This window comes from Hyla sarda, chromosome 3 (assembly GCF_029499605.1).
Source record: "Hyla sarda isolate aHylSar1 chromosome 3, aHylSar1.hap1, whole genome shotgun sequence".
Taxonomy (NCBI): domain Eukaryota; kingdom Metazoa; phylum Chordata; class Amphibia; order Anura; family Hylidae; genus Hyla; species Hyla sarda.
The window spans coordinates 431,971,629-431,998,393 of NC_079191.1; the positions used below are offsets into that span (position 1 = coordinate 431,971,629).

The following is a 26,765-nucleotide window of genomic DNA, read 5'->3' on the forward strand; positions in this document are numbered from 1 at the left end:
TACATTACATACACATCACACATAGACATCATACACACATCATACATTACATACACATCACACATAGACATCATACATACATCATACATTACATACACATCACACATAGACATCATACACACATCATACATTACATACACATCACACAGACATTATACACACATCATACATTACATACACATCACACATAGACATCATACACACATCATACATTACATACACATCACACACACATCATACATTACATACACATCACACATAGACATCATACACACATACACTCACACCATACATATCCACCAGTGTTTCCCAACCAGGGTGCCTCCAGCTGTTGCAAAACTACAACTCCCAGCATGCCCAGGGCATGCTGGGAGTTGTAGTTTTGCAACAGCTGGAGGCACCCTGGTTGGGAAACACTGATATACACCATACATATGCACACATCATACATACACCTGCCGCTGCCCCCCCCCCCATCATACATTACATACACACATCACACACAGACATTATACACACATCACACATACACCCACACCCTACATATACAACCACCCTTCCCGCCGCCTGTATTCTCTGCCTCCTCACCTGAGCTGCCATGAGTGGACATCAGAGCTGTAGTCCCGGCCGGTGTGAGGTGAGATTTCCGTCCTCCTCTCTCCCCTCCCCCGCTCTGTGTTTTCCCCGTGCAAACAAGCAACCGCCCCGTGGTGGATTAGGTCCTGTCTAGACAGAGCCGGGGAGGGGGAGGGGGGAGCTGTGTGCGGGGGATGGAGCTGTGTGCGGGGGATGGAGCTGTGTGCGGGGGATGGAGCTGTGTGCGGGGGATGGAGCTGTGTGCGGGGGATGGAGCTGTGCACGGAGCTGTCCACATCCTCTCTCACCCTGCTGTGTCTTCTGAGCTCCGTCCATCCTCCGGGAGGGGAGATAAGGGGGCTCTGCAGTCAGCTGGAGGCCGCCGCCCCCTCCATATACTCTGAGCGCTGGTGTGAGGTGGAGACTTCCATCCGCTCCTGCGCCTCACACCGACATTAAAGAAAAATAAGGGGGAAGTCGGTCTGTCCCTGCCCGATACAGGGCTAAATCTATAAACAATTCACCTGCCCGGTGCCCAAAACTACTTGTCCCGGGCGTCAGGCTATAGGATTTCCACATCCCTGGACTGTGTATATACTGTTTGTGTGTGTGTGTGTGTATATATAAAATTGATTTGATATTGTGCGGAGCCTCCACTAGATGGCGCTGTTATGTAGGGTCTATACAAAGTATAGGGTGATATCATAGCCTCTGCTTAGATTGTGCTGGTTTATAGGGGAGCATTATGGGGTCTATACTAGGGATCGACCAATATGTTTTTTGTTTCTTTTAGGGCCGATACCGATAATCTGTGGACTTTAAGGCCGATAACTTATACCGATATTCCAGTAAAAGTTATCGGCTATTTCAGCACACCCCCCTGAACCTCCCCCCCCCCCCCAAGCCACCGCCCGCTTCTCTCCCCCTGCCGGCCCTTAGTCCAACCACCGTACTGCCCCGGCCAGAGACCGCCGCTGCCCCATTGCCTCCCCCATCCCCGGTTTTATAATTACCTGTTCCCAGGGTCCACGCTGGCGCTGGCGGCATCCTCCTGAGCAGTCACTGTGTGCATGATGGTGACGTCGCATTGAGGACGTCACTTGCCATTGCGCACAGCGTAACGCAGGACGCAGCAGGAGCCAGAAGAAGCGTGGACCCCGGGAACAGGTCATTATAAAACCGGGGATGGGGGGAGGTAATGGGGCAGCGGCGGCGGTGACGGTCTCTGGCCGGGGGGGGGGGGGGTGTTGTCGGCGCATTATCGGATAATCGTCAAGGTTATTGCCGATAACGATATCGTCCAAAATCGTGAATATTGGTCGATCCCTACTCTGTACTAAATATAGGGTGATATCATAGTCTGGGCCTCCACTAGGTGGCAGTGTTAAACAGTAGGGATCGACCATTATCGTCGTTTTTTTTTTTTTTTTTTTTAGGGATGATACCGATAATCTGCGACCTTTCAGGCCGATAGCCGATAACTTATACCGATATTCCGGTATAAGTTATCGGTTATGCCCCCCCCGGCCCCGCAGATCAATGATTTAAAGCGGGCGCTTTAAATAAATGAACTGCAGTGGCTTTTGCGGGGCCAGAGACCACCGCCCGCTTCACTCCCCCTGCCTGTTCTGGGATCCTCCCTAGCCCAACCACCACCGCTGCCCCGTTGCCTCCCCCATCCCCGGTTTTATAATTACCTGTTCCCAGTGTCCGCTCTACCTCTGGCTCCGGCTGCGTCCTGAGCTGTCACTGTGCGCACTGACGGTGAAGTCACATTGAGGACATTACTCGTCATTGCGCTGCACAGCGTAACACAGGACGGCGCAGGAGCCAGAAGTAGCGCGGACCCCAGGAACAGGTAATTATAAAACCAGAGGGGTGGGGGAGGCAATGGGGCGGCGGCGGTGGAGGCGGGGAGGGGTGTTATCCGCATATTGGCAAGGTAATTGCCGATACCGATAATGCCCAAAATCATGAATATTGGCCGATAATATCGGCCAAACCAATAATCGGTCGATCCCTATTAAACAGAAACAAAAGCGGAAATTTTCAAAGGTGAAGCACTGATGGGAATAGACACTTACGCCATTTATGCCTATTCTGTGGTGACGCGTCCTGTGATGCCGCGGGGCGCCCATCTAACTCTGTATACATGTGATTGCTCTGTATTTCTCAGTCTGATCTCTCCTCTGTTTTCAGCCGTGCGATTTTTACGTGAAGTGCAATGGCCGTCGAGTTGGAGGCGAGGAGCCGCTGCAGAACGGGCTGGTGTACAGCGTGGAGCCGCGACTATGCGGAGGCAAAGGGGGTGAGTCCATTGTATGTTCAGGCTTTAAACAACATGAAATCTGCAGCAGATCCTGTACATGTGAATGTGCCCTTAACAAATATACCAGTGTTTCCCAACTCGTGTGCCTCCAGCTGTTGCAAAAAAAAAAAAAAGCATGCTGGGAGTTGTAGTTCTGCAACAGCTGGAGGTACTCTAGTTGGGAAATACTGCTGTGAGCATTGCTGTTGGTCTCCCATCCACTGTCCTGACCATGATACCTGCTGCTTAGCATGCTGGGATTTGTAGTTTAGCAACAGCTGGAGGCTCATGAGTTGGGAAACTCTGCTCTGAGCATTGCTGTTGGTCTCCCATCAACTGCCCAGAACACGGATACCTGCTGCTTAATATGCTGGGAGTTTAGGTTTTGCAACAGCTGGAGGCTCCCTTGTGGGAAAACACTGCTATAAGAGGATTTCTCTGTGTAAGATACAGTGACCCCCCCCCCCCCCCCCCGACCTACGATGGCCCCGACATACGATCATTTCAGCATACGATCACTCTCAGAGGCCATTGCATTTTGAAGGCAGCATCAACATCCGATGCTTTTGTATGTCGGGGTCATCGCATAAACGGCTATCCGGCAGCGCAGACTGCTTCAGCTGCCCCCGGATAGCCGTTTACGGTGCCCCGTGTGCTCCGGTGACGATCACTTACCTGTCCTCGGGGCTCCGGCGCGTCCTTTTCGGGATCCTCTGCATCGTCGGCGCTCTCCATCGTCATCATCACGTCGCTACGCACACCGTCCCGTCATCCAATAGGAACGGTGTGCGTTACGACGTGATGGCGGCGACGGAGAGCGAGGATGCCGGGGAAGCAGAGGCCCCTCCAGGGCAGCGGTGACGGTCCGGAGCGACGGGGACAGGTGAGTATAACCTCCAATACCAGTGGTCTTCAACCTGTGGACCTCCAGATGTTGCAAAACTACAACTCCCAGCATGCCCGGACAGCCGTTGGCTGTCCGGGCATGCTGGGTGTTGTAGTTTTGCAACATCTGGAGGTCCACAGGTTGTAGACCACTGTCCTATACTTTACATTGCATGGATCCCTCAACATACGATGGTTTCAACAAACGATGGTCCATTTGGAACGGATTACCATCATATGTTGAGGGAACACTGTATAACATAATGCTGCAAGCCGGGTACATCACATCATGGCCGCGCTCTCACACTTTTGTTCTCTTCCCTCCAGGGTTCGGCTCAATGCTGCGTGCACTGGGGGCACAGATCGAGAAGACAACAAACAGGGAGGCGTGCCGCGACCTGAGCGGAAGGCGGCTCAGAGATGTCAACCACGAGAAAGCGTAAGACCTCTTTGTATTGGCACCTCTCTCTCTATATAGATAGATATACAGCAACAGAAGAATGCAGCAGCACACTGCCAGCACAAAGATATAGATGAAACATGAACATGCAGATAAAACATGGAGAGCTATACAGCTATGGTGTAATAGATGCAAATGTGAAACTATGAGATAGTGAGGCACTTAGCTCGCAAATTTGTCTCCGCCGGCGGTCAAATAGCTTGGACCGTCCCACCGCGATAAGGTGATACCAGTTGATACCAATAGTTTGGTATCAACTAAAGTGCTGGCTGACTTATTCTTTGTCTGTATTGCACATACGGGGAGTGGCTACCTCCATGTTGGCCTTGCACCCCACCCACCTCTATCAGGTGTGTATATAAGGTGGCTTGGATGTTCCAGACCCTGCCATGCTTACTGAACTGTTCACACAGAGGCATATTCACAGTGTAGGGTCCGTCCCAATGAGGCCACCTTATCGCGGTGGGACGGTCCAAGCTATTTGACCGCCGGCGGAGACAAATTTGCGAGCTAAGTGCCTCACTATTTCATAGTTTCACATTTGCATCTATTACACCATAGCTGTATAGTCTCCATGTTTTATCTGCATGTTCATGTTTCACCTATATCCTTGTGCTGGCAGTGTGCTGCTGTATTCTTCTGTTGCTGTATCTCTAGCCTAGTAGCGTGCACCTGTAGGCCAGGTCCATATAATAGTTTGGTATCAACTAAAGTGCTGGCTGACTTATTCTTTGTCTAGATAGATAGATAGATAGATAATTCCTCGGGTTATCGGCTGGCATCTTCAGTGGAAGAGGTTGTCCAGGATTAGAAAAACATGGCTGCCACCTTCTACAAACGGCACCACACTTATCCACAGATCCCAGTCTCAGCCCCGTTCAGTTCAGAAGCTGAGCGCAGTATCGGACTCTACAGACAGGTGGAGCTGTTTGGCTGATGACAAAAAAGTTCTCCTGGACAACCCCTTTAAAGAAGAGCTCCAGTATTTTTCCCATCTCATACGCGCTCACCATCATTAGTACTACAACTCCATCTGTTTAATTCCAGCACAGCTGCTTCTATATGGTTCATTAATGTAACTGGGTCATGTGATCACCAGTCTCAGTACATAATCTCAATGGAAGTGGTCAGTCCTGTGAATTAAAGGAGGACATTATCAGATCCCCCCCCCCCTGCCAGCTCCCAGACCTCTCCCCTCCAGCTCTATTTGTATACTGCTGCTGATATCTCTATGGGATCAGGATAAATAGAAGTTATACCCCTCCCCTCCAGATCTATCTGTATACTGCTGCTATCTCTATGGGATCAGGATATATAGTAGTTATACACCTCCCCTCCAGCTCTATCTGTATACTGCTGCTATCTCTATGGGTTTAGGATATACCGTATATACTCGAGTATAGGCCGAGTTTTTCAGCACGATTTTTCGTGCTGAAAACACCCCCCTCGGCTTATACTCGAGTGAACTCCCCCCACCCGCAGTGGTCTTCAACCTGCGGACCTCCAGAGGTTTCAAAACTACAACTCACAGCAAGCCCGGGCAGCCATCGGCTGTCCGGGCTTGCTGGGAGTTGTAGTTTTGAAACCTCCGGAGGTCCGCAGGTTGAAGACCACTGCGGCCTTCAACATCATCCAGCCCCCTCTCACCCCCTTTAGTTCTGAGTACTCACCTCCGCTCGGCGCTGGTCCGGTCCTGCAGGACTGTCCGGTGAGGAGGTGGTCCGGTGGGATAGTGTTCCGGGCTGCTATCTTCACCGGGGAGGCCTCTTCTAAGCGCTTCGGGCCCGGCCTCAGAATAGTCACGTTGCCGTGACAACGACGCAGAGGTGCGTTCATTGCGAACGTAATTCTGCGTCATTGCCAAGGCAACGGCTCTATTCCGGGCCGGAAGCGCGGAGAAGAGGCGCCCCCGGTGAAGATAGCAGCCCGGACCACCTCCCCACCGGACCACCTCCTCTCCGGACAGCCCTGCAGGACCGGGCCAGCGCCGAGCGGAGGTGAGTACTCAGAACTAAAGGGGGTGAGAGGGGGGCTGGATGATGTTGAAGGCCGCAGTGGTCTTCAACCTGCGGACCTCCGGAGGTTTCAAAACTACAACTCCCAGCAAGCCCGGACAGCCGATGGCTGCCCGGGCTTGCTGGGAGTTGTAGTTTTGAAACCTCTGGAGGTCCGCAGGTTGAAGACCACTGAGGGCGAATGATGAGAAGAGGATGATGAAGGGGGGGTGTGGGGATGATGAAGGGGGGTGGGGGGGTGGGATGATAAGGGGATGATGAAGGGGGGATGTGTGGGATGATAAGGGGATGATGAAGGGGGGGGGGGGGGTGGGATGATAAGGGGATGATGAAGGGGGGATGTGTGGGATGATAAGGGGATGATGAAGGGGGGATGTGTGGGATGATAAGGGGATGATGAAGGGGGGATGTGTGGGATGATAAGGGGATGATGAAGGGGGGATGTGTGGGATGATAAGGGGATGATGAAGGGGGGATGTGTGGGATGATAAGGGGATGATGAAGGGGGGATGTGTGGGATGATAAGGGGATGATGAAGGGGGGATGTGTGGGATGATAAGGGGATGATGAAGGGGGGATGTGTGGGATGATAAGGGGATGATGAAGGGGGGATGTGTGGGATGATAAGGGGATGATGAAGGGGGGATGTGTGGGATGATGACAAGGGGATGATGATGAGGATGTTAATGACGGGTCTGGATGATGACAGGGGGGATGAGGTATTTCCCACCCTAGGCTTATACTCGAGTCAATAACTTTTCCTGGGATTTTGGGTTAAAATTAGGGGTCTCGGCTTATACTCGGGTCGGCTTATACTCGAGTATATACGGTACATTAGTTATACCCCTCACCTCAGTCTGTGTTTACACACAGTTATTTGCTTTGGTTTTCTGTTTTTTTTTTTTGTGATTTTCCCAAAAGTCGTGGCAAAAATGGTGCTGCTTGATGTCAATTTTGTAAAAACATCCAGAATTCTGTAAAAATGTGTGAAAAATGCAGTAAAAATTCAACACTTGAACACGGCCTAAATCTTTATAAAGCCTCTTTCGTGATTATAGGAAAAATCACTTTCTCCTTATAGAAAATTTTCTCTAAAAAAACACTTAAAAAACAAACAAAACAAAAATAAGTAACAAAACTGCACATAATGTGAACTGACCCCCAACCCACTTATGAGTCTAATCAGTTCACCTGGGTGACCTCGAGCACCAGCAGCCTAATTAGATGACCAGGTGCAGTGATCAGACTCCACCCCCTCTCTCTCTCTCTCTCTCTCTCTCTCTAAAGTCAGAAAATTCATAGGATATATAGACAGCACTAGAAAAATCATTTAAGTGATAGAACTGCAATCAGTATGGCTGTAAACTTTATGCCTGCCACACCCGCTAAAACAGGTAAGCACAAGGCATACACAAGAACCTCGTCTTGACAGGTTTTCCATAATTTTTTTTATTTTTGTGATCTGTTTTTTTATATATATATTTTTTTTTTACCATTACACTCATATGATTATACATTTTTATCTTTTACATTTTTTGTGTTCTATGTTTTTTTTTAATGTATTTTAGATTTTATACATTTTTTTTTTTTTATTTATTATTTTTTTTTTTAGTATGGCTGAATGGATAAAAAAACAAGCAGAGCGCGAAGCTGAAAAAGAGCAGCGACGCCTGGAGAGACTGAAACGAAAACTGGCTGAGCCCAAACATTACTTTACCGACCCGGAGTATCATCAGCAATGCAGCGACATGTCGGAGAGGCTGGAGGACTCGGTCATCAGAGGTGGGGACTATATAGAGGCTGCGAGGATTATCACTTAACCATAATGGATGCAATGTGTTTCCCGACCAGACTGCTTCTAGCTGTTGTAAAACTACAACTCCCAGCATGCCCGGACAGCCAACGGCTGTCCGGGCATGCTGGGAGTTGTAGTTTTGCAATAGCTGGAGGCACCCTGGTTGGGAAACACTGCCAGACAAGTTCTATAGCTGACTGCTAGAGATGAGCGAATTTACAGTAAATTCGATTCGTCACGAACTTCTCGGCTCGGCAGTTGATGACTTTTCCTGCATAAATGAGTTCAGCTTTCCGGTGCTCCGGTGGGCTGGAAAAGGTGGATACAGTCCTAGGAAAGAGTCTCCTAGGACTGTATCCACCTTTTCCAGCCCACCGGAGCACCGGAAAGCTGAACTAATTTATGCAGGAAAAGTCATCAACTGCCGAGCCGAGAAGTTTGTGACGAATCAAATTTACTGTAAGTTCGCTCATCTCTACTGACTGCTATTCCTCTTATTTCCCCCTGTACACACGCACGCTTGTCTCAGCTTAGCGTGCATGTGTCTGGAGGGGGAGAGGGAATATCCTGCCCCCCCCTGATGTCATCTCTCAGAGGAGAGGAGGAGTCAGTACACAATAGTCGTCTGGTCACGTCCCCTCCCATAGGCTTGCATTGAGGGGGCGGAGTGTGATGTCACACGGGGGCGGAGCCATGACATCACTATGCTCCGTCCCCGTGATATTCTTTGGATGCTGGGAGTTGTAGTTTTGCAACAGCTGGAGGCACCCTGGTTGGCAAACACTGGCATATAGTGACTTATTCCTCTGTTTGCCCAGGATTACAAGCTACGTCAAGTTCATCGGTTTCTGCAGGTTCAAGCGACACTCGAAAACGCAGAAAAGAGCAAAACAGCAGCAAAGAGGATTCTGGGAAAAAGAAATGCTTTTGGTGAGTGATTTTTTTTTTTACGTATTGCTGGTAATATAGGGGGGTGGGGGCATTTCTCAATAATTGTGAGGTGTCGCACATTCATAGGAAGATGGAACAGCCTGTTAGGCCCCTTTCACACTACAGGTATCATGTCGCTTTTTTACTGCGGTTATTTTACAATAACGGATGAAAAAAAAACAAAACGGATGCAATAACTGATAATAACGGATGATAACTGACGACCATCATCCCTTATTTTTAATGGATTTTTTCTTTAAAAAAACCTGATGTTGTTTATCCATAATCGTACGTTATTACCAGTTACATGGTTTTATTTTTTTTAATCAGGTTTTTAACCTTTTTTTTTTTTTTTTTTTTTTTGTAAAGCTGTACTGAGCATGCTCAGTACAAAAAACAGATGTTAAAAAAACGGATAACGGATAATAAAATACGTATTTTTGTTTTTGTTTTTTTTAACATCCGTTTCCCATAGACTTTTTCACTAACGTATTTTCCCCATAATTTTTGCCGGACCAAAAATGAGTGCATGCACCGTCTTTTGTGCCGGCAAAAATAACGGACATACCTGATGCAAAAGGATGGTCAGAAAATCCCATTGACATGAATGGGATTTTTTTGACGGCCGTTTTCAGGACTTTATGCCGGGAGTCATAACGGAGGTTTTTACAGGATGATACCTGTAGTGTGAAAGGGGCCTTACATGGTAGTGTGACGGCCGTCGGAGCAGCTGGGGAGAAAAGCGGGGAAAAAAATACTACTAGCGCAGAATTTCTCCCGCTACTCCTGTGGAAGAACAGCGGCGCCTGGCAGAACCCAATGAATATAATGGGAATATAATTAGGTCCATCGGGACCCGCTGTTGCTCATTGCGCCCTGTCAAAACGGCCGTCAAACTTAAAAAATAAAAAATAAATGTTCGTTCTTGACGGGGCGCAACCGTACTGTGAATGTAGTTTTTTTTAAATAATTTTTTTTATTTTTTGTTTTTATTATTATTTTGGTCACTAGGGGGCACCTATGACACTCATTATAGAACAAGTTATGTATTAGGTGCCCCCTAGTGGTAGATCCTGCACATTGACCAGGCAGTCACTACATACCTAGCACAGAGCTTTTCAACCTATGATGGAAATGTTCACCATGGATGGCTCTGTCTAGAGATGAGCAAACTTACAGTAAATTCGATTCGTCACAAACTTCTCGGCTCGGCAGTTGATGACTTTTCCGGCATAAATTAGTTCGGCTTTCCGGTGGGCTGGAAAAGGTGGATACAGTCCTAGGAGACTCTTTCCTAGGACTGTATCCACCTTTTCCAGCCCACCGGAGCACCTGAAGGCTGAACTAATTTATGCAGGAAAAGACATCAACTGCCGAGCCGAGAAGTTCGTGACGAATCGAATTTACTGTAAGTTCGCTCATCTCTAGCTCTGTCCCTGCACCATGACATACACAACCACAAGGTTGGCGGTCCAGTCTCCTGCCGCAACTAATGTTGTTGTGGAAAACTCCAGTCCTTACAGTTAAAGGAGATCTGCAGCTGCATATAACTTATCCTAGGATAGGAGGTAAGTGCTTCATCGCGGAGGGTTTGACCGCTGGGACTCGTTCCATCGGAGTACCTCCTTCTTTTTTTTTTTTTTTTTTTTTTATATAAATCAACTGGTGCCAGAAAGTTAAACAGCTTTGTAAATTACTTCTAATTAAAAATCTTCATCCTTCCAGTACTTATCAGCTGCTGTATGCTCCACAGGAAGTTGTGTAGTTCTTTTCTGTCTGACCACACTGCTCTCTGCTGACACCTCTGTCCATGTCAAGAACTGTCCAGAGCAGAATAGGTTTGCTATGGGGATTTATTCCTGCTCTGGACAGTTCCGGACATGGACAGAGGTGTCAGCAGAGAGCACTGTGGTCAGACAGAAAAGGAAAAAAAAACAAAAAACTTCCTGTGGAGTATACAGCATCTGATAAGTGCTGGAAGGATGAAGATTTTTAAATAGAAGTAATTTACAAACCTGTTAACTTTCTGGCACCAGTTGATTTAAAAAAAAAAAAAAAAAAAAAGTTTTCCAGTGGAGTACCCCTTTAAATAATTTTTATGATCTGAAATGTCAAGACAAAAACTTTGTTCATTCAGAGGTTAAAGGGGTTATCCAGGAAAAAACTTTTTTTTATATATATCAACTGGCTCCAGAAAGTTAAACAGATTTGTAAATTACTTCTATTAAAAAATCTTAATCCTTTCAGTACTTATGAGCTTCTGAAGTTTAGGTTGTTCTTTTCTAAGTAATCTTTGATGACACGTGTCTTGGGAAACGCCCAGTTAAGAAGAGGTTTGCTATGGGAATTTGCTTCTAAACTGGGCGGTTCCCGAGACAGGTGTCATCAGAGAGCACTTAGACAGAAAAGAACAACCTTAACTTCAGAAGCTCATAAGTATTGAAAGGATTAAGATTTTTTAATAGAAGTAATTTACAAATCTGTTTAACTTTCTGGAGCCAGTTGATATATACAGAAAAGTTTTTTTCTGGAATACCCCTTTAAGCTTGTATTACGTTTAATCATATTTTCTCACCGCAGGACTGGGTTGGAGGGCTTAGAAGCGTCTTCCAGTTCTGAAAGCGGCAGCGAGAGCGACTCCGAATCCCCCTCTACGTCTGCATCATGTAGCAGTGTTGAACAGAGACTACAGAGCTCCGACAGCGATTCTGATGGTCCGGCACCATGTTCTTCCTTTCATGCGGCCTCTGAGCAGATCCCAGAATGCAGCGCAGCAGGAAGTTCTGTGGCTGCGGAGGTGGAGCAGCCGATGATATGTGACCCAGATGAGCAGAGCTCCTCCAGTATTACAGCCTCTGAGCCCAGCACAGAACACAGAGAGGAAGAGGAGAACTCTGTGCAGGAGGCCATGAACGTGGAGCAGCCAAAGGCCGACCCAGAACCAGAGACACGGGCTTCTACTGCCAGCACACAGCAAGAAACCCCCAGTGGGGTAAGTAGCTGCTATATATTTAAAGGGGTACTCCACTGACCAGTGTGGAACTAAATGTTCGCAACTCTGTTTTTGTGCTGCGGGGTCACCACGCCCCCTCGTGATGTCACAGTGACATCACGAGGGGGCGTGGCCGACCCCAGCAGGGCAAAAACAGCATTCAGAACATCTAGTTCCATGCTGGTCAGTGGAGTACCTTCCTTTAACTCCTTAATGACGCAGGACTTATATTTACGTCCTGCGCCGGCTCCCGCGATCGGGTCGCGTGAACCCGCATCATATTGGGTCGGTCCCGGCGGCCATCAACAGCTGGGACCCGCGGCTAATACCCGGGGCTAATACCGGACATAACCGATCGCGGTCAGACGCAGCTATCAAAGTTCACCACCGCGTCTGAAGTGAAATCGAAAGCATCCCGGCAGATCAGTCGGGACCGCCGGGGTGAAATGGTCGTGTCTCAGACAGCTTGCAGGACACCAGGAGGATCCCTACCTGCCTCCTGCGTTTCCGATCGCCAAATGACTGCTCCGTGCATTAGATCCAGGCATGAGCGGTCGAGCGGCGATAACGCTGGTCAATGCCATGTTAATGCACAGCAGTGATCAGTGTAGGAAATCAATGTGTGCAATGTTATAGTCCACTATGGGGGCTATAATATTGCAAAAAAAAAGTGAATAAATATAAACATATGTGGTATCGCCGCGTGCGTAGAGTAGAGATGAGCGAACTTACAGTAAGTTTGATTCGTCAAGAACTTCTCGGCTCGGCAGTTGATGACTTTTCCTGCGTAAATTAGTTCAGCTTTCAGGTGCTCCGGTGGCTGGAAAAGGTGGATACAGTCCTAGGAAAGAGTCTCCAGCCCACCGGAGCACCTGAAAGCTGAACTAATTTACGCAGGAAAAGTCATCAACTGCCGAGCTGAGAAGTTCGTGATGAATCGAACTTACTGTTCGCTCATCTCTAGCGTAGATGTCCAAACTATAAAAATATATAGTTAATTAAACCACACGGTCAATGTCGTACATGTAAAAAAAAATATTCCAAATTCCAAAATAGCGTGTATTTGGTCACTTTTTATACCATTAACCCCTTAAGGACCAAGGACGTACTGGTACGTCCTTGGTCCTGCTCTCCTGATATAACGCGGGGTTACACGGTAACCCCACATCATATCACGGCGGGCCCGGCGTCATAGTGATGCCGGGACCCGCCGCTAATAGCGCGCAGCGCTGATTGCGGCGCCGCGCGCTCAGAGCTGAGCCGCGCGGCTAAAAGCGAAAGTGAAAGTTCCCGGCTAGCTCAGTCGGGCTGTTCGGGATAGCCGCGGCTAATCGCGGCATCCCGAACAGCTTACAGGACAGCGGGAGGTCCCCTACCTGCCTCCTCGCTGTCCGATCGCCGAATGACTGCTCAGTGCCTGAGATCCAGGCCTGAGCAGTCATGCGGCAGAATAGTTGATCACTGGTTTCTTATGAGAAACCAGTGATCAATGATAAAGATCAGTGAGTGTGCAGTGTTATAGGTCCCTATGGGATAACAATGATCAGTATAAGAGATCAGTGTGCGCAGTGTTATAGGTCCCTATGGGATAACAATGATCAGTGTGTGCAGTGTTATAGGTCCCTATGGGATAACAATGATCAGTATAAGAGATCAGTGTGCGCAGTGTTATAGGTCCCTATGGGATAACAATGATCAGTGTGTGCAGTGTTATAGGTCCCTATGGGATAACAATGATCAGTATAAGAGATCAGTGTGTGCAGTGTTATAGGTCCCTATGGGATAACAATGATCAGTATAAGATCAGTGTGCGCAGTGTTATAGGTCCCTATGGGATAACAATGATCAGTGTGTGCAGTGTTATAGGTCCCTATGGGATAACAATGATCAGTATAAGAGATCAGTGTGCGCAGTGTTATAGGTCCCTATGGGATAACAATGATCAGTGTGTGCAGTGTTATAGGTCCCTATGGGATAACAATGATCAGTATAAGAGATCAGTGTGTGCAGTGTTATAGGTCCCTATGGGATAACAATGATCAGTATAAGAGATCAGTGTGTGCAGTGTTATAGGTCCCTATGGGATAACAATGATCAGTATAAGAGATCAGTGTGTGCAGTGTTATAAGTCCCTATGGGACCTATAACACTGCAAAAAATAGTGGGGAAAAAAAGTGAATAAAGATCATTTAACTCCTCCCCTATTAAAAGTTTGAATCGCCCCCCTTTTCCCATAAAAAAAAAAAAAACAGTGTAAATAAACATATATGGTATCACCGCGTGCGGAAATGTCCGAATTATAAAAATATATCATTAATTAAACCGCTCGGTCAATGGCGTGCGCGCAAGGGAATTCCAAAGTCCAAAATAGTGCATTTTTGGTCACTTTTTATATCATTTAAAAAGGAATAAAAAACTATCAATAAGTTGTATCAATGCACAAATAGTACCGTTAAAAACTTCAGATCACGGCGCAAAAAATGAGCCCTCAAACCGCCCCATACACGGAAAAATAAAAAAGTTATAGGGGTCAGAAGATGACAATTTTAAACGTATTCATTTTCCTGCATGTAGTTATGATTTTTTCCAGAAGTGCGACAAAATCAAACCTATATAAGTAGGGGATCATTTTAACCGTATGGACCTACAGAATAATAAGGTGTCATTTTTACCGAAAAATGTACTACGTAGAGACACGGAAGCCCCCAAAAGTTACAAAATGGCGTTTTTTCTTCAATTTTGGCGCACAATGATTTTTTTTTCCGTTTCGCCGTAGATTTTTGGGTAAAATGACTGACGTCATTACAAAGTAGAATTGGTGCAAAAAATAAGCCATCATATGGATTTTTAGGTGGAAAATTGAAAGGGTTAAGATTTTTAAAAGGTAAGGAGGAAAAAACGAAAGTGCAAAAACTGAAAAACACTGAGTCCTTAAAGGGGTACTCCACCCCTAGACATCTTATACCCTATCCAAAGGATGGGGGATAAGATGTCAGATCGTCCGGGATCTCGGCTGCGGCACCGCGCTATCATTACTGCACAGAGCAGACTCGCTCCATGCGTAATGACCAGCGATACAGGGGCCGGAGCATCGTTACGTCACGGCTCCGCCCCCGAGGGGCGGAGCCGTGACGTAACGATGCTCCGGCCCCTGTCATTACGCACGGAGCGAGTTTGCTCTGTGCAGTATTGATAGCGGGGTGCCGCAGCCGAGATCCCGGACGATCTGACATCTTATCCCCCATCCTTTGGATAGGGGATAGGATGTCTAGGGGTGGAGTACCCCTTTAAGGGGTTAAAGGATATTCTAAAGAATGTTTTTGGTTTTTTTTTTCATAGATAATTAAGGTCGTAAAAAGATTAAGAAAAAAATAAATAAAAATCTCTACTCGCCTTCCTCCTCTTTCCCCTGATGCCGTCTTCTGATGGAGATAGGTCCCGCTTTGCAGCACTTGGTTTTGGTGTCTGCAATAGGGAGAATGGAGGGGAAGGTTAGTCAGGACCAAAATACCAGAAGAAGAATGAAAAATAAACAAGTATCCTGAGGGTCATCCTCCTGATCAGTGGGGATCCTGGCACTTAGACCCCTGACCTCCTTGAACTCTGTTAAAAGTCCCAGAAAACCCTTTAAAGAATCACTTCAGGAATATTTTTTTACGTTTGTACATATAGTGCAGCATAGGCTTTTATTTTAGAGAATAATGTAGAGGCTCTTGTGTTTGCCTTGGGCTTACCTGTTTTAGCTGATGTGGCAGGCATAGGGTTTTCAGCCATACTGAATGGAATTTTTTTTAACTAAAATTATTTCCCACTACTGCCCACATTTCCCATGAATCCTCTGGCTTTACAGAGAGAAGGGAGTGGAGTCTGATCACTGCACCTGGTCATCTAATTAGGCTGCTGGTGGTCATCCAGGTGAAGTGATTACTCATGGGTTGGTGTCAGTTCATATTATGTGTTGTTTTGATGTATTTTCTTATTACAAGTGCGTTTTAGGTGAAATATTGCCCTGAGGTTTTTCTGCGTCTTTGAGTTTCACTACATTTTGGCTGTTTTTGCTGCCATTTTACAAAATTGTGTGAATGCACAATTATTGCAGAGATTTGGAAACATTGCAGCAAAACAAAACCGAATAGGGCAGTAATAAAAATGCAATTTGTGCAGTTAGAGCTGGAGGGGAGGTGTATAACTACTATATATCCTGATCCCATAGAGAGAGCAGCAGTATACAGATAGAGCTGGAGGGGATGTGTATAACTACTATATATCCTGATCCTATAGAGATAGCAGCAATATATAGATAGAGCTGGAGGGGAGGTGTATAACTACTATATATCCTGATCCCATAGAGATAGCAGCAGTATACAAATAGAGCTGGAGGGGAGGTATATAACTAATATATATATATATTCTGATCCCATAGAGATAACAGCAGCAGTATACAGATAAAGCTGGAGGGGATGTGTATAACTACTATATATCCTGATCCTATAGAGATAGCAGCAATATATAGATAGAGCTGGAGGGGAGGTGTATAACTACTATATATCCTGATCCCATAGAGATAGCAGCAGTATACAGATAGAGCTGGAGGGGAGGTATATAACTAATATATATATATTCTGATCCCATAGAGATAACAGCAGCAGTATACAGATAAAGCTGGAGGGGATGTGTATAACTACTATATATCCTGATCCTATAGAGATAACAGCAGCAGTATACAGATAGAGCTGGAGGGGATGTGTATAACTACTATATATACTGATCCCATAGAGATAGCAGCAGTATACAGATAGAGCTAGAGGGGAGGTGTATAACTACTATATATCCTGATCCCATAGAGATAGCAGCAGTATACAGATAAAGCTGGAGGGGAGGTATATAACTACTATATATCCTGATCCCATAGAGATAGCAGCAGTATACAGATAAAGCTGGAGGGGATTTGTATAACTACTAAATATCCTGATCCCATAGAGATGGCAGCAGCAGTATACAGAGCTGGAGGGAAGGTGTATAACTACTATATATCCTGTTCCCATAGAGATAGCAGCAGTATACAGATAGAGCTGGAGGGGAGATGTATCACTACTATATATCCTGATCCCATAGAGATAGCAGAAGTATACAGATAGAGATGGGAGTGGGGTATAACTACTATATATCCTGATCCCATAGAGATAGCAACAGTATACAGATAGAGCTGGAGGGGAGGTGTATAACTACTATATATCCTGATCCCATAGAGATAGCAGCAGTATACAGATAGAGCTGGGAGTGGGGTATAACTACTATATATCCTGATCCCATAGAGATAGCAGCAGTATACAGATAGAGCTGGGAGGGGGGTATAACTACGGTATATCCTGATCCCATAGAGCAGTGGTCTTCAACCTGTGGACCTCCAGATGTTGCAAAACTACAACTCCCAGCATGCCCGGACAGCCGTTGGCTGTCCGGGCATGCTGGAAGTTGTAGTTTTGCAACATCTGGAGGCCCACAGGTTGAAGACCACTGCCATAGAGATTGCTTCTTGCTTGTTATAGTAATGATCTATATGTTGGTAGTTTTGTTGTCTCCGTTATATAATCTCCTGACTCTTTCTCCTTTACGTTACAGGATTCTACTTCCTTTGACCTCCTCGCATTCACCTCGGCTTCTGAGCTGGAAGTTCTGGGGCTGGAAAAGTTGAAGGTGGAACTCATGGCTCTGGGCCTGAAATGCGGGGGAACACTACAGGAGCGCGCGGCCAGGCTCTTCTCTGTGCGTGGACTCACCAGGGAGCAGATAGACCCCTCACTCTTCGCCAAACCAAGCAAAGGCAAAAAGAAATAGAAGTGCAGGGGCTGTGCCCATAATACTGGACAGACCGGGACTTTACATCAAAGTGTTCATAGACCACGAGAAGCCAAACTCCATGATTTCTGTTTTTTTTTTTAATTTTATTTTTCATTTTATAATAAAATTTCTATATTTTAAAATTTGCAAACTTCTCCGAATTCTATCACAAATACAAGATATTGTAATTATGGATGCACCGAAGGAAAATTTTGGGCCGAAAATGCATTGCCCCCCAACTTTTATTTATTTTTTAAATATACTTTTTGTTACATTTTATTAAGTTTTTTTTGTGATGTGACCAAAATCTGCAATTTTTGTGTGTGTGGAATTTTTTTGCGTTTACGCCGTTCACAGTGTAGAATCAGAAACTTAATAATTTAATAGTTGGGACAATTACACACGTGGCGATACCACATATGTTTATTTTTATTATTTTTTTCATATTTTTTCTATGTAAAATGGGAAAAGGAGGGTGATTTAAACTTTTAATATGGAAGGAGTTAATAGATGTTTTTTTAAACTTTTATTTAACTTTTTCTTTTTTTCTTTCTTTTTTTGTCCCCTTTGGGGATTTTTTGGGAGGAATCATTAGATTCCTCATACATATCAATGGAGTTCCATAGAACTCCATTGATCTGTGCTCATTTAGTTGAGCCTGCTTCAGCCAGGCTCAATCAAATGAAGAGCCACAGACACAAATGATGCAGAGGTAAGCCCTCCGGCTACCTGATAGCAGCAGGCATCTCCCATGTATGACTTGGACCCGACCCGCGGGCCCACATAATGTCCTCACCTGACCCATGACGTACATGTAGGTCGGGAAGGGGTTAAGCCACAGTGGAAAATTCACTCAGCCGAAAGGGGCTTTTTTGGCCGATAATTTTTGGCAGCCAAAATTTCGGTGCATCCCTAATTGTAATATAGGGGACATCTTGCAAATATACATAATATAGGTAAATTTTCCAGTTCACACCCCCCTCCCATAGACTTGCATTGAGGGGGTGTGACATCACAAGGGGCGTGGCCATGACATAATGACCCCTGCAGCCCGCACCCAGTGCTTGGAACTAAATGTTTCAGATGCTGGGGCAGTGGAGTCCCCATTTAAAGGGGTTATCCAGTAAAAGATAATTTCTTTCAAAAACCACTCCCTGTCTGTCTCCAGGTTGGGTGTGGTATTACAACTTTGCATTATTCACTTCAGTGGGACTGAACTGCAAAACCACACCCAACCTGGAGACAGATGGGGAGCGTTTAAAAAAAAAAAAAGAAATGATCTGTTTTTCAATTCCTGGATAGCCCCTTTAAACGAACAGCAATAATGCCCTAACTGCTAGAGATGAGCGAACTTACAGTAAATTCGATTCGTCACGAACTTCTCGGCTCGGCAGTTGATGACTTATCCTGCGTAAATTAGTTCAGCCTTCAGGTGCTCCGGTGGGCTGGAAAAGGTGGATACATTCCTAGGAAAGAGTCTCCTAGGACTGTATCCACCTTTTCCAGCCCACGGGAGCACCGGAAAGCTGAACTAATTTATGCAGGATAAGTCATCAACCGCCGAGCCGAGAAGTTCGTGACGAATCGAATTTACTGTAAGTTCGCTCATCTCTACCAACTGCACTGGAGGGTCCAAACTTTCAACCTTGTGGAAGAGAAGGGTTTGGGATGAGTGTTTGTACAGTATTTGTTCAGATTAGTGGACTCTCAGCTCTTTCATTGGAAGCTGACACCTTCTGCCCCATGCTTGGTGCAGGGCCCGTGGTATTATTGATCAGACAGGCTCCCTGCACCCTCACACACACGTGACGCCGTACATACAATGCATGGTGCCGGTTATCTATGCAGGGCAAACGCTGATTTATTTTACTTGCAAATTGCTGTTCCATCACCCGAAATTTTCCTTAATTCAGATAAACAGAACAGCAGGGGGCGCTCTGCACCTTATGGTTTGTACGCTGTGTCTTAGGATGATTAGGGGGGGGCGTTGGATGGAGGTGGAGAATGGAAGTGATGAAAGAATAATGGACTATGGAAGGATCAGCCACATGTCACAACGGAGTGTGAATGGACAGGCTGGGATTTGTAGTTCTTGTTTGTGTTTAATTAGCTGTACAGCCATAGTTTTACCGCTGTTTTTTTTTTCCAAAATTGAGGTAAAATAAAAATAGCACAATTTCACTTTCCATAATTGCAATGCAAATCACAGTGAAATTGCGCTTTATTTTATTAAATTTTTTTTTTAAACACCGAATGTTTTTTGTTCAAACACCGAATGTGAACACAGCTTAAAAGAATTCCAGGGAAGAGCGCCCCCTCTGGCAGATTATTGGCTCTTAGAGGATAATACAGTGGTCCCTCAACATACGATGTTAATCCGTTCCAAATGGACCATCGTTTGTTGAAACCATCGTATGTTGAGGGATCCGTGCAGTGTAAAGTATAGGACAGTGGTCTACAACCTGCGGACCTCCAGATGTTGCAAAACTACAACACCCAGCATGCCCGGACAGCCAACGGCTGTCCGGGCATGCTGGGAGTTGTAGTTTTGCAACATCTGGAGGTCCGCAGGTTGAAGACTAGAGATGAGCGAACTTACAGTAAATTCGATTCGTCACGAACTTCTCGGCTCGGCAGTTGATGACTTTTCCTGCATAAATTAGTTCAGCTTTCCGGTGCTCCGGTGGGCTGGAAAAGGTGGATACATTCCTAGGAAAGAGTCTCCTAGGACTGTATCCACCTTTTCCAGCCCACCGGAGCACCGGAAAGCTGAACTAATTTATGCAGGATAAAGTCAGCAATTGCCGAGCTGCAAGGTTTCCATCGAATCACTGTAACTTCGCTCATCTCTAGTGGCTACTGAGACAAAAGACAGACAAGCCTGGCTTAAAGGGGTACTCCACTGGCCAGCGTTAGGAACATTTAGTTCCAAACACTATGTTCGTGCTGCGGGGGTTGGCCACGCTCCCTTAATACGAGTTTATGGGAGGGGGTGTGGTGGCTGTCACGCCCCTTCCATAGACGTCCATTGAGGGGGTGTGGCCTGATGTCACAAGGGGCGTGGCCAACCCCCCGCAGCATGTTCCAAACACTGACCAGTGGAGTACCCCTTTTAAAGGAGTACTTCGGGAAAGCAACATTTATCCCTTATCCACAAGACTGCTGGGGCCCCTTACAGGAGATCGCAGGGATCCCAGTGGTTGGACCCCCGCTATCTCCCGTATGGGGCCCCAGTAGTCCGGGAGAAGGGGGCGTGGACAACCATCGCATGAAGAGGCGTCCGACATGCCCCCTGAATACATCGCTTTGGCAGAGATGGAGACTGCCGAATGCAACGCTTCAGCTCTCCCACTGAGATGTATTAAGGGTGTCAGCGCAAAGGGGGCGTGTTTGACCACAGCATGAAGCGCCAGCTGACTCTCCTTTGCGCGGACTTCCTGCCTTACAGGAGATTGCGGGGTGGGGTGGGGCGGACTAGCGGTTGGCCCCCCCGGCGATCTGAAATTCGGATAGGGACAGGATAGGGGATATGTTTTGCTATCCCGGAGTACTCCTTTAAGATTCAATGCAATGCTCCAAAATTCTGGTGTTGCAAAACTACAACTCCCAGCATGCTGGAAGTTGTTGTTTTGCAACAGCTGGAGGCACCTTGGTTCTGAAGCCTATGGGGGAGCTGTATCTAACGTTGCGTAAAGAAGCCGGTGTGGCAGTTGCCCATAGCAACCATCCAGATTCCAGCCTTTTTTTTTTAGGCCCCGTTCACACTATGGAGATTGCACACAGAATCTGCTTGCAGCTGCCCCCCATTGTTTTCAATGTGATTCCTCTGCGTAGCTCACATGCCGGTAGTTATGCTGTGGAACTTCTGATGAGGAATTGGATTCTGCTAAAAGATGTGTGAATGGAGCCTGAAGGCCGGGTTGACGTTGTGTTACACCCGGATGGAATTTCTGCCAAAGATCCCGCGGGCGGCGCTCGGAGCGCGTGGACTGTATTGCCGTCCCCATAGATGCCAGTGCATTTCTGAGCAAATATTTTGGCGGATGCTTTGAAAAAATACATTGGGGACGGCAATGCGATCCTAGCGCCTCCCATGGGATCTCCGGCGGAAATTCTGTCCAGAGATTCCGCCATGTGAACCCGGCCTTAGGGTATGTTCACACTATGGAATTTTGCTGCATGAATCTAACATTGGTGTGAATGGGTTTTCCATTCACACTGACGAATTTCCGGATTCCCTCCCCGCCCCCCAAAGGAATTAACATGTTCATTCTTTTGTCGGAATTCCACATGGGCTGCATTGCCCTCAATGGTGACAGACCAGATTTGCATGGTCGATGGATTAAAGGAGTACTCCGGGATATGAAAACATATCCCCTTTCTTAAGGATAGGCAATAAGTTTCAGATCATGGGTCCGACAGTTGCGACCCCCTGTGATCTCCCGTACGGGGCCCCGGCTCTCCGGTCAAAGTGCAGCGCTCTGGCTCTCCCATAGAGTTGTATTATGGGGGCGTGTCAACCACCGCTTCATACGGTGGTCCAACACGCCCCTTTCCTGCGGACTGCCGGGGAGATGGGAGATTTAAAAGATTGTGCTGTAAGACCACGGCGTTTATGCAGCAAAGTTTGCATTAAAAAAAAAACCACTACAAACCCCCTCCTCTCCTTTTGCACCCAGAAGAGGAAGGTAGACAGGCAAGGCCAAATTTGCAGCAGCCAGACCAGTTACTTGCTTTCACCAGATTCCTCATGTTAGCTCCATCTGCTGGTCAACAGTGAGATATGACAATTTATAACATTTTTCATATTTTGTGACAAGTAAAATATATATTTTTTTTTTATATTTCCAAAAATATTTAAAAAATGTGACAAAAATAATTTAATCACTAAAAAAAAAATTACATTTGGTGATACATACCCTTTAAGAAAAATCAGAAGTGACATCCTATGGATTAAAAATCATCACAGCAGGTCAATTTCTAAACAGATTTTATGCAGATTTTTGTCAGCTACTATAAGGGGGTGTTCACACTGCAGTCAGTTTCACTTCTGAATGGGAGTGCGGAATCCCATAGAAGTCTGTAGGCTTTAATTTGAGTCGGAATTCCACAAGCGCAACGTCTGCCGTGTGAATAAACCCTAAGGTCATCATCACTCAATGGAATTTCCCAGCGGGAAATCTCAGAAATTCCGTTGCAGCAGACTCTCATTGCTTTCAGTGGGATTCTGCTGCACCGTGCACACGGCAGAATTTCCTGTCAATTCTTCCACGGCAATTGTTCCTGACGCGGAAATCCTAAATGAATGTGCTGATTCTTTTGGTGGAATCTGCTCGGAAATGCATTGCTGTCTAAGAAGACGACGCGTTTCTGAGCAGTCCTAGTGCTGGCAGAACGTCCGTCAGTGTTTTCCGGGTGGATTTTCTAGTTTTTCCAGCAGTTTTTGGCCAAAGGCTGTCCGGGCATGCTGGGAGTTGTAGTTTCGCAACAGTTGGAGGCACCTTGGTTAAAGAGTACCTGTCATGATTCTGTTAAATGTTATAATCCCCCCAGATCACTGCCCCCATCATGATAAACCACCCCCTGCCTTTATTTTTATTATTTGTTAGTTTTCTACCTTGATATCGCTCTGTATTTTCTGCTCAGTCTCAGTCAGATTCACAGACTGGGAAGGGGCGTTCCCCAGCAGGCGTGACATCATCTGAAGCCATACAGGGGAGAACTTCCTCCCTCACTCTGCTACACACAGCCAAGAGCAGTTCAGTGTGAGATGAACTATGATTGGCTAAGGCTGCACACACACAGTACTCCAGACTGCATTTCCTGATTTTGGACTTCAGCCAGGCCAGCAGGAGTCCAAAGTCTGAGCAAGAGACCTAGGAGACACACAAATAAAACATAAAAAAAAAAATTTTTTTTTTTTTAAACAAAGTACATTAGAAATACTTTTTATTTACCATAAGGAGTGCAATAGCAAAAATTGGTTTTAATGAGAGTGCCCATTTAAAGGGGTACTCCGCCCCTAGACATCTTATGCCCTATCCAAAGGATAGGGGATAAGATGTTAGATCGCCGCGGGGGACCCCGGGGATCGCAGCTGCGGCACCCCGCCATCATTACTGCGCAGAGCGAGTTCGCTCTGTGCGTAATGACGGGCGATACAGGGGCCGGAGCAGCGTGACATCATGGCTCCGCCCCTCATGACATCACGGCCCGTCCCCTTAATGCAAGTCTATGGCAGGGGGCGTGACGACCGCCACGCCCCCTCCCATAGACTTGTATTGACGGGGGCGGGCCGTGACATGACGAGGGGCGGAGCCGTGACGTAACAATGCTCCGGCTCCTGTATTGCCCGTCATTACGTGCAGAGTGATCTCGCTCTGCGCAGTAATCATAGTGGGGTGCTGCTGCAGCGATCCCCGGGGTCCCCAGCAGCGGGACCCCGACGATCTGACATCTTATCCCCTATCCTTTGGATAGGGCATAAGATGTCTAGGGGCGGAGTACCCTTTTAAGAAACACTGCCCTAGCCTAAGGGTATGTTCACACTACGGATAATGAACGGAATCTCCGCTTGCAGAATTCCGCGAGTGGAGATTTCATACTGGCGGCCACCGCCACAATACTTCAGTGGTAGGACCGCGCGGCACTGGGCCGTCACCATTGACGGCTATGCAGTGTTCGCGGACTTCCGCGCAAAGAATGAACATGAAAATGGAATTGTCCGCTGAAATTCCGCATTGTGAACGGGTCCCCATTCACACTGATGTTTATGTTCACAGCACGCAATTCCGTTCGCGGCATTCCGCTCACGGAATTCCGCGGGAATTACGTAGTGGGAACATACCCTAAAGATTCACAACCTTATTGCAAAGGGAGGACTAGGCCCATTTGACATGTGACCCCTAACATCATGTGACCCCTAACCGATGATGGGGTCGTTGTTCACTATACAGCCTGGGTTGACCCCAGTATTAGTCTCCTTAGTTTGCTCTTTCAGTTCAGCAGGTGCGTTGTCCTTGTCCGACCGCTCCCTGCGGAGGTCAAGGAATGTCGCAGGTGCAGGTCTGAATAGGACTGAGACGTATTCATGGGGCCTATTGACACAGAGAGATGCCACACGCCGTGCGTCCCCGAGCTGTATGGGAGGAAATCTACCTCTCTGCTACTATGCTGAGTTTTCTATCATTATTTAATCCGAACTCTCCTTCCTTCCTGGACTAATTCCTCCAGAAAACACATTAGTATGTACATCCCATTCTCACCGGGACCCGCGCCGGACAGGAAAACAAACAAATTAACAAATATACTTAACTGGGCCTAAATGGGAAAAGGAGATTTGTTAACCCGGCTGGGGACCGATGGGGCGGGGATGTAAATTAGGGGCCAAAAACCACACAAGATATCTATTATAGCAGTGGTCTCCAAACTGTGGACCTCCAGCTGTTGCAAAACTACAACTCCCAGCATGCCCGGAAAACAAACAAATTAACAAATATACGTAACTGGGCCTAAATGGGAAAAGGAGATCTGTTAACCCGGCTGGGGACCGATGGGGCGGGGATGTAAAATAGGGGCCTAAAACCACACAAGATATCTATTATAGCAGTGGTCTCCAAACTGTGGACCTCCAGCTGTTGCAAGACTACAACTCCCAGCATGCCCGGAAAACAAACAAATTGACAAATATACGTAACTGGGCCTAAATGGGAAAAGGAGATTTGTTAACCCGGCTGGGGACCGATGGGGCGGGGATGTAAATTAGGGGTCAAAAACCACACAAGATATCTATTATAGCAGTGGTCTCCAAACTGTGGACCTCCAGCTGTTGCAAAACTACAACTCCCAGCATGCCCAGAAAACAAACAAATTAGCAAATATACTTAACTGGGCCTAAATGGAAAAAGGAGATTTGTTAACCCGGCTGGGGACCGATGGGGTGGGGATGTAAATTAGGGGCCAAAAACCACGCAAGATATCTATTATAGCAGTGGTCTCCAAACTGTGGACCTCCAGCTGTTGCAAGACTACAACTCCCAGCATGCCCAGACAGCCGTTCTCATGGTGGCTCTATGTGGACCTTCATGTCCTCTATAGAAGTTGTCTCCAAACTGTGGATCTCCGGCTGTTGCAAAACTACAACTCCCAGCATGCCCGGACAGCCAACGGCTGTCCGGGCATGCTGGGAGTTGTAGTTTTGCAACACATCGGGGGGTGGGGCTGTAGTTTTGCTTACATATAACAGGCTCCTAACGGGCAAATCTGAAAAGTTAGATGAGTTAGGGTAGGTTCACACTACGGAATTCCGTGAGCGAAATTCTGCGCTGTGAACGTTAGCATCTGTGTGAATGGGTCTTCCGCGAGACCTGTTCACACTGCGGAATTTCAGCGGCGGACAATTCCGAAATTGTTCTGCGCAAAGAAAGAACATATTCATTCTTTGCGCGGAAGTCCGCGAGCACTGCATAGCCGTCAATGGTGACGGTGCAGTACCGCGCGGTCCCACCGCGCAGTCCTATTGCCGCTGCTGGCTGCCAGGCTGAATCTCCGCTCGCTGAATTTCGCGAGCGGAGATTCAGCTACAATCTGTAGTGTGAACATACCCTTATGCATTACTTGTATGTCCGAATACGTAAAGGGTTTAAGGGAAATTACCTCTGCCCCGTTAAATAAAAATTACCTCTGCCCCGTTGGCTTTCCGGGTATGCCGGGAGTTGTAGTTTTGCAACAGCTGGAGGCACCCTGGTTAGGAAAATGAATTAACAATGTTCATTAACATGTTCATCCTTTCAGATGAATACCAAGTGGAACTGCATTTGTCTCATTGGGGGAAGTGCATGTCGGCAAGGCCATAGAATCGATTTATTATGGCGCCAATTGCACACAGAATATCTGAACAAAATTTCTCCGTAGTATGCACAGGAGCCAAAAGGGTGCGTTCACACGGAGTAAATCAAGAGTAA

The 26,765-nt window shown here is 46.8% G+C and overlaps 1 protein-coding gene and 1 long non-coding RNA gene across 2 annotated transcripts in view; one reads left to right on the forward strand and one right to left on the reverse strand.

Annotated features, from left to right (window-relative positions):
- Positions 1-17,903, forward strand: part of SDE2 (SDE2 telomere maintenance homolog) — a 26,576-nt gene extending 8,673 nt beyond the window's left edge. Inside the window, exons 2-7 of the mRNA XM_056568514.1 lie at positions 2,776-2,884; positions 4,097-4,208; positions 7,857-8,026; positions 8,858-8,969; positions 11,550-11,961; positions 17,584-17,903. Of these exons, the coding sequence (XP_056424489.1) occupies positions 2,776-2,884; positions 4,097-4,208; positions 7,857-8,026; positions 8,858-8,969; positions 11,550-11,961; positions 17,584-17,799 (1,131 nt within the window). The 3' untranslated portion in view covers positions 17,800-17,903. The remainder of the gene's footprint in view (positions 1-2,775; positions 2,885-4,096; positions 4,209-7,856; positions 8,027-8,857; positions 8,970-11,549; positions 11,962-17,583) is intronic.
- Positions 15,363-26,765, reverse strand: part of LOC130363132 (uncharacterized) — a 51,984-nt gene continuing 40,581 nt past the window's right edge. Inside the window, exon 6 of the long non-coding RNA XR_008891735.1 lies at positions 15,363-15,426. This is a non-coding gene — a long non-coding RNA (uncharacterized LOC130363132). The remainder of the gene's footprint in view (positions 15,427-26,765) is intronic.